Source organism: Poecilia reticulata, chromosome 13, assembly GCF_904066995.2.
Source record: "Poecilia reticulata chromosome 13, P_reticulata-male-v2, whole genome shotgun sequence".
NCBI lineage: Eukaryota > Metazoa > Chordata > Actinopteri > Cyprinodontiformes > Poeciliidae > Poecilia > Poecilia reticulata.
This window is the reverse complement of record NC_088842.1, coordinates 1,239,981-1,247,597: the sequence shown is the minus strand read 5'-3', so window position 1 is coordinate 1,247,597 and position 7,617 is coordinate 1,239,981. Positions and strand designations below refer to the sequence as shown.

General features: G+C 41.0%; 1 protein-coding gene across 3 annotated transcripts; it reads right to left on the bottom strand.

Annotated features, from left to right (window-relative positions):
• Positions 1 to 1,963: 1,963 nt before the first annotated feature.
• Positions 1,964 to 6,854, bottom strand: atf5b (activating transcription factor 5b). Of its 3 annotated transcripts, XM_008425139.3 has the most exons (4): positions 6,110 to 6,854; positions 5,258 to 5,479; positions 3,715 to 4,903; positions 1,964 to 3,245 (listed from the first exon to the last, which is right to left on the bottom strand). In XM_008425139.3, exons 2-4 carry the CDS (start codon positions 5,394 to 5,396, stop codon positions 3,059 to 3,061), a joined length of 1,515 nt encoding a protein of 504 aa, XP_008423361.1. In that variant the 5' UTR covers positions 5,397 to 5,479; positions 6,110 to 6,854; the 3' UTR covers positions 1,964 to 3,058. The 3 variants fall into 3 exon arrangements, with proteins under 3 accessions (XP_008423361.1, XP_008423363.1, XP_008423362.1); XM_008425141.3 differs by lacking the exons at positions 5,258 to 5,479; positions 6,110 to 6,854 and adding an exon at positions 5,176 to 5,247; XM_008425140.3 differs by lacking the exons at positions 5,258 to 5,479; positions 6,110 to 6,854 and adding an exon at positions 5,110 to 5,199.
• Positions 6,855 to 7,617: the final 763 nt, after the last annotated feature.

Genomic DNA, 7,617 nt, shown 5'->3' with positions numbered 1-7,617 from the left:
AAAAAAAGCATGACTTTTTTTTTATCTTAATTCTTTACATAAACAACTTAGCTCTTTTACAGCTTTTTGCCACTGTGACACCGCTGTCTGTTTAATCTTACCGAACTGGGGCATTGGAAGAAAACGTGAGGCTCTTTTAAAGCTTAGAGTGACACCTGGTGGTGGAGATGTGTGTTGACATTGTAGCAACACGAAATATTTTACTCATGATTCCAAGATAAATGTTCTCACTATATGATTTTATTTTTGTTCTTTTTTACAGGGTTTCTACACTTTGATTATCTGGAAGTTCTATACTTTTCCAGACTCAAATTTTAAAGTTTTTTTTTCTACTTAAAAAAAAAAAAATACATAATCCGTTTGTAAAAGTAAGCCATAACCTTATCTAATTCTTGGATGCCAAAAAAAGCTACATTATCCACTTTAAATTAACTGTGGGTTATCTCACTCAGTTAGATTATCTAAAATCAATTTCTTTTTCTAAGTATTTTTTTCAGCCTTTACGTTTAAAAAAAAAGCCTGATTAAATTCAGATACCTAAAATTGAAAAATATATCTTTTAAAAATGTTTTTAGATTAATTAGTATTAAAATAGATCAATTTTCAACTAGTCTAACATAAAATAAAATCATGGTTAAATGTTTCAGCCAACAGACAAATAACAAAAATATGATACCTAAAAAGTAAAGAATTATTTTTTTTTCTTTTGCTTTCAAAATTCAGATTTTGTCTTTTTGGTGATAGAATTAAGAAAACGTTTGGGAAATCAAAAATGTTTCAGTACTTGGGGGTTTTGTTTTTCTATTTTTATCCAAACCTGGAGAAAATGACCAGTGGAGATTCCAGACTGCATAAAAACCCTGTTTTTATAGGTGTGTCCTGTACATTGAGAATGTTCCTTGCATTTGTGTCAAAATTTAAAAAGACAAGAAAAGCTTAAATATATTTTTAGTGAGCAATGATCAATTTCTGCCTGTAAACACATCATAAACCCTAAATTCAGGCACATATTTATTGTAGCTTTACCTTTCTGCTCTGATCCGCCACCAACACAGACATAGAAATAACCACAAACTCACGTTTCATCTGTTCACTTTTATTTTAATTTATTTACACACATCATTACGATGTTCGCCAGTGGTAATGAGACTCTAAGCTTCAACATGAGAATCCATTTGGTATTCATTTCCATGTCATATCTTACACAAACAGAAACAAATCAATGTTGAGTTATAATGAAGCCTGAAGTCTTGTGAATCTTTGTCAGTTTTTTTTTCTCCCCCCCCCCAAACAAACGGAAGCGAGAGGCTTTAATGACATTCTCTGTCAGCCCAGCTCGCTCTCATTCTCACACTTCACTTTGCGTCTCTCTCCGTCTCCGGCAAGTATTGTGCGATATTGCCTCATTCACTTGAAAGGCCTACAACTGCTAGGGGAGATACCAAGAGATTTCACACACACCCGCCTTCACACACGCACACACACACGCAAACAACCTCTTCAAGCTGTAGCAGATAAGATAGGCAACTTCTGTTGTCTGTTGACAGCTGCAGCTTGATACAATTCCACTCGGCCCCATGGGGAAACCATCGTGATGAATGAACAAAGCGGGTAAATGTCTTTTTTGTTGGGGGTAGGGGCAGCTGGATCAGCCATGCTTCCTCACCCCCAAATTGAGTCGTTTGGACAAAGTGATTTAATATCAGATCAGAATTCTTAAGGAAAACAGTTTATTAAGCTAAGCTGTCAATCAAAGCCTGCATTTCTTTATGATTTTGCTCTTTGTGATATTACTCAATGTGTGCAACCCTAATCCCAAACCCTACCCCTAAACCCTACCTGGTCACTGCAGCCAGCATTCTGATGCAGCCATCAGAATGCTGACGTAAGCATTCTGATGACTGCAAGACAAACGTCTGATAAGCACCACGCAGCCGAAACAAAAACAGTCCAAAGGCAGAGATGAGTGACACCACATAACTGGTTTATTTGGCTGTAATCTACCTGATGAATAAGAAATTTCCTGACATTGACATCCAATAATAAAAAAAGGACCTGAATCTTAAAGTTACATCAAATTGAGCTGATTGACAACAAAATTCCCAGGAAGTCGACAACAATCATAGTTGCCTCGGTAGGTGATTGTGTGTCCGCGAAATAAAGTCAAGGGGCAGATAGAGAGGAGTAAAAAAAAGGGGGCTAAATTGCTCTCCGTCCAGGAAACCAAAAACCTGAGCGGGAATTGCACCAATGGGACAACACGAGAGAAAGGTCGTAGGCTGATTGGACAGAGAACTGATGCGAAGTGAAGATCTTGAAGCCATGCAGTTAACATAATATTGCCTTCAAATAACACTCGCACATGCGTTTCCAAAATCAAACATGCATCGGGTATCTCAGTGGAGAGGAAGGGGGAGGACAGGTGGAAGTACTCAACAGTTTAGCAATACAAAATCTCTAAATGTCTGCAGTAGTGAATATTCATAAAACATGTTACACACTTTCGCCAGCAATCCCCTTTATTAATTTGATTGTTTTAACCAAACGATAAGTTATCAGGTAAAAATAAAATTATAAAATAAAATATATATATTTAGTATGAGTCTGCCTTGATGCTGCCGATGTGTGTCACAAAAAAAACGACAAGCAAATTTCGAATCACTACCACGAATCCAGAGAGCGATGACGATCCATCGGCGCATCGTCACAAGGCTGTGAGTTCAGTTCGGATCACAGTGGTCACGGACAAGTTCGGCATCTCCTCACGAAGCCACCTCACTAAGGCTTCTCACAGTTCACTCACCCACTTCCACACTTCTCTTTTTCTCTCTCTCTTTTTCAGGACAAAGTTTCTTTCTGTTCTGTCTTTCTTTTTTGTTTTTCTGGATATGAACTACCAGGATCATGCAACTATCCTTTCAATCGTGCTGAGACAAAAACCGGTCGGTGCTCTTGGCGTGATTGTTCTCTCTGTGCTGGCTGGAAGGAACGGTGGTTGAGGTGAGCGGAGGGTGAGGTTGGGGTAGTGGGGGATGGAGGGTGTTTGAGGGGGGCGTCTTCAGGCACTGCCATCCTGTTTGAGCCGCTGACTGCGAGCTTTGTACACCTCGATCAGTAAATCTTTAACGTACTGGATTTCTCGCTCCACCGACTCCGCCTTGTCACGTAGCTCCCGGTTCTGTCCCTCGAGGCCATGCAGCTCCTCCTCCAGAGAGTCCAGCTCCGCCCTCTTACGCAGCCTGTACCTGTAACAGGATCAGAGGGGTGAGGGGTGGGCGGGGGAGGATTAGGTTGCATCTACTGATTTTTGCTGCCTTGCAAATTTACTCATGAGTCAAGGTCCCTTCACTATCCTAAGTTTTCATCTACAGTTCTGAGTTCAGCCCAAACAGCCTGACAGAATTAGCTAGGAGGAGCAGAATTTGGCAGCCAGTGAGGGGCTTTCCGATCCCCTCCTACACTCCACAGGAACAGTTAAAGCACTGTGGTCTATGTAACAATCAAGCCATCCTGGAAAAGACGAAATCGTCTTTGCTTGATAGATGGGACCATGATCACACACCAGCCCTGGGTCTGGGTGCACCCAGATGATCACTCATGCTCCGAGTTCATCCTATCTCTTAAACCTAGTTTATCACTTTGTCTTGATTCAACTGTTCTCCAAGGTTGGAGCATGCTTTCTAAGGAAACAATAAAGTGAAGGATGTTGCTTACCTGTGAGCAGCGGTTTTGTTCTGGTCTCTCTTCTTTTGCTTCCTCTCTCCATTGCTGGTATCCAGGGAACCTGCTCCCATCACCAGGGCTGGCTTCATGGAACAGGGCTCGTCCTTTAACCTCTGGGTGGGGCGGTGTATGGGGGCACCCAGCAGTGGCCCCTCGCCTTCCCCTCTGGACAGACATTCGTAGCTTTGGTCCGCAAGGCATTCTGGATAGAGGTAGTGGCCGTGTTGGGGCTCCACAGCCTGTGCCTGAGCCGGCTGGTCTAGGTCTCCTATAAAGCTATGGTACGGATCCGTGCTGGCCATGGACTGATGGAAGTAGCTGTCGCCGGCCACCATTGTCTCTTGGGGAAGACTTCCAGAGAGTCCGCCATCCTTGCTGCAGTGCAAGACCTCAAGCCCCGCGCTGTCATAACTTACATTGACCTTCACATTGTGCATCAGCTGTCCTTCTCGCTTGTGGTGGCCGTCGTATGAGCCACCCAAGCAGAAACCTCTGGCAATCTCTTCGCTGCAAAACATTCCTTCGGAAAAACAGTAACTCTCCTCCTCCTTCAACGATAAAGCACATTCTCTCACCTTCTTCACGCTCCCGATGCTGTTCTTGCTCACGGTTTTCAGTGTGGAGTAGTGGTTCACGGAAAACTCTGTGCTCCCTGAGTAACATCCCCTGGAGCCCCACGTTTCCAGACCCACTTCGTCGCCGACTTTCACAGACTCGCCCAGGATCCTGCGCCCATTGTTGTGGTGGTAGCGGTGGTGGTAGCTGTACGGGGCGGGCCGTGCAATTTTGGTTCTGCTGATGGGACCGCCACAGAAGCTGGCCAGGTCCAGTTCCCCTGTTGCCAAGGTAACTACCACAGGGCTGGTTTCTGATTGGCTGGTCCCGTATGAGCCATAGGGTAACTGATAATAAGACTGGGAGCCCATTGCTTGGGAAACCTTGTCACATTTTGAGGATTTTTCCAACTTATTTGTGGTGGATGTGGACTCGGAGCGGAAGTAGTCCTCCAGCTGAGCCAGCTCCTCCTGCAGTAGGGAGGTCATAACCTCCAGATCCGAGGGCACCTTGACATCTTGTTCTAACGGCGAGGGTGGAAGAGATGAGCTCGGAGAAGACTCGGTCGTTGACACAAATGAAGACAAATCAACTTTCTCTGTCATCCAATCAGAGTGACCATCACCTAGAAAAAATGTGACACAAAATCATAAGAATGTGTTAAAAATTTTTTTAAGAAATCCATTTTGTTGCAATTGTTTGAATAAAATATGCACAATAAAAATGACAAAAATAGAAAAACGTATAAAATATCAAAAGTGAGCATCAATTTGAAAAGGCTTAAATCAAAAGCAAGCAACACATCCGATAAGATCCAAGCGAACAACTAACCGATCATCTGAAAATGATTGAACAGCATCGTCTGCATTCGATAAAAATCCACTTAGCAGTACTCACTGTACGACATTAGCCCCCGTGCTGCACTGCGGCTCCGACCTCGGGATGTGGAAAAATAAAAAACCGTCTTGGCAAAACTCACCAATTAAGCGCTGCATCTCCGCTGGCTCCGCCCCCGTCCTAAGCCGTGATTGGCTATGGTTAGCCTGTGGGAGAGGGGGAGAGCCGAGCTCGCCTGTGGAAATGGGGGGAATTTTCTTGCGAAGGATCGATGCCGCCATCGTGTCGACTGCTTCGATCGTGTTGTCCAAAAGCACAAACCATGTGCTGGCTGGAGGCGAGAGTTGTGGAATTAACTGTAGATCTGTGAAAATTTTTACGAAAGCTGTTAAAACCCACAATATCGAATTGCATATCAATTAATAATTCATAATAATGTACGACAAAAAGAGTCAATTTAAAAATGGCTAAACATAGTTTTTTAAGTTTAAATAATCTCATATTAATTCTCTTAAATTTAATCTGTTGTTGACCTATAATTTTATAGTGTGAAGGGTGTATTGGATTTATGGCGTTTAATAAAAAAATCATTTCTTGAGAAAAAGCTCTACACAAAAAATTAAATATGTATTTTTAATTTTAAAAAAACTTAAACAAATAACAAAAGTAAAACCAAACTGTTTAAGTTTGGGAATAACAGGTTTGTAGAACAAAAATATTTAGAGTTTAAAGTTTACTAGTAAACCAAAGTGAAACACATGCCTGGGGTTTCTTAGTATACCATTTTTGTTATAAACTGAAAAAATTATTTTTAATTTAAAAAAAAAATCTAATAATCGTTATAAATAGAAATATCAATTAAAGTAGCGTGTCAAGTTAATAACTACACTAACCAATCAGTAAAACAAAGTGTTCGAATGTCTAACAGTAACTGTTAACTAACAGCTGTTGTTTCCCTGCTAACTTTCCTCTGCTCCTCCAAAGCAGTACTCACCCCATACTTGCTCTGTTGTTTTGTAGGAGCAAAGCAGTCGAAGCTTAACGTCGCAGAAGGAGGACGCCGTTCAAAGAGCCATTATTTCGCTTTTGGAACTCAGGGACTCTTCATGAAGCGCTAGAACCACGAACAGACTTGCAGACAGAAAGTTTTTAAATCCGCTACTTCTCCAACTCCTAATGCCCAGACCTGATCACCTAGCTGGAGATTAATCCGCAGTTTCCAGACTTCTCGCGGTCGTTACGTCATGAAGCCGGGGACTTTCCTATTATCCAGAGACCTCGGGCTGTTTGCGTCAACCGCACGAGCCCGTCCGACAGGTGCTGCTCCAATTTATGTCAATACCATGGTGTTTCTTTTACTTTCTTTTCAAGAAAAGTCATCCTTCCTCACAAGAATATCTAATTTCGCTTTTCTAAAGGTATTTTTTTTACTTTCATAAGATTTAAAAGTTGTTAAAGAAGCCTAAACGGATGTTTGTAGTTCGTAAAATTAGAAAGCTAATAACCGTCTGTAAAACTCCTTAGTTACCTATTTAATTCACGTTCTCTTCACGCGAGAATCAAACTATTTAATTAAAAACTAAAAAAACAGACAGTGTGGATGAATAATGAACATGTCGAGCAGATGGAACACCCAGCACTAGTTTCGGGTGCGTTTCTGCGGAAGGACATCATGTTGCAGTTCGGAGTAGTAACTTTAGTTGCAGTCCTGTTGCATCAGATCCGCAAGGGATTCGCTGAACGCTGTAACATTGTGGCCCCATCATTGGTTTATCAGGGGGAACTTTTCTATTCCTATTGGCCCTGCCATCACTTATTCTCTGATTGGTAATCATTAGGCATTAACACCAACCTGGGACCAGCGACCAGCGCCTGGCGGACTGTGGGTCAGAAATAGTGGTGCGTGGGGAAGGAGGAAAAACTCTCCTGCTCCTGGAATGACACATAATCAGCAAATGCTATTTTTCCCCTCAATTAGTTTTTAATATTTGGTGTAACACGTGTGGATGTATTTTGGACTCATAGAAATTTGAACTTTTTAAGAAAAAAGTAAAAGCAAATCTAAACAAAAAAGTAACAATCACTTTACTAAACATTTTAAAGGAATTCAGATTTTTTCTTTTACAGATTTTTGATCCTAGTTATTTTTTCATGCCTTAGTTTTTTTTTTTCCCCCAAAGAAAACAGAAGTGGGTATTTATTTTAATGTTTTAAATACCAAATTATGTCATTTAAGGATTTTTTAAATTATTCATTTGTTTATTTTGATACATAGTATTGGTCATTATCACATAAATAATAATAATAATACTACTAATAATAAAGGAAATGAGTACATTACAAGAAATGGAAAAAAATCTGAAATTTACATAAATAAAAAATAACTTGGATCAGCCTTATCAGCTGTCATAAGCTAGTTAAGTAAAAAAAATTACCCGTTTTTAGTCCTTTCTTTGATCGATGACAGAATTTGAGCACAGAGACACGTTTGTGTGTATGTTC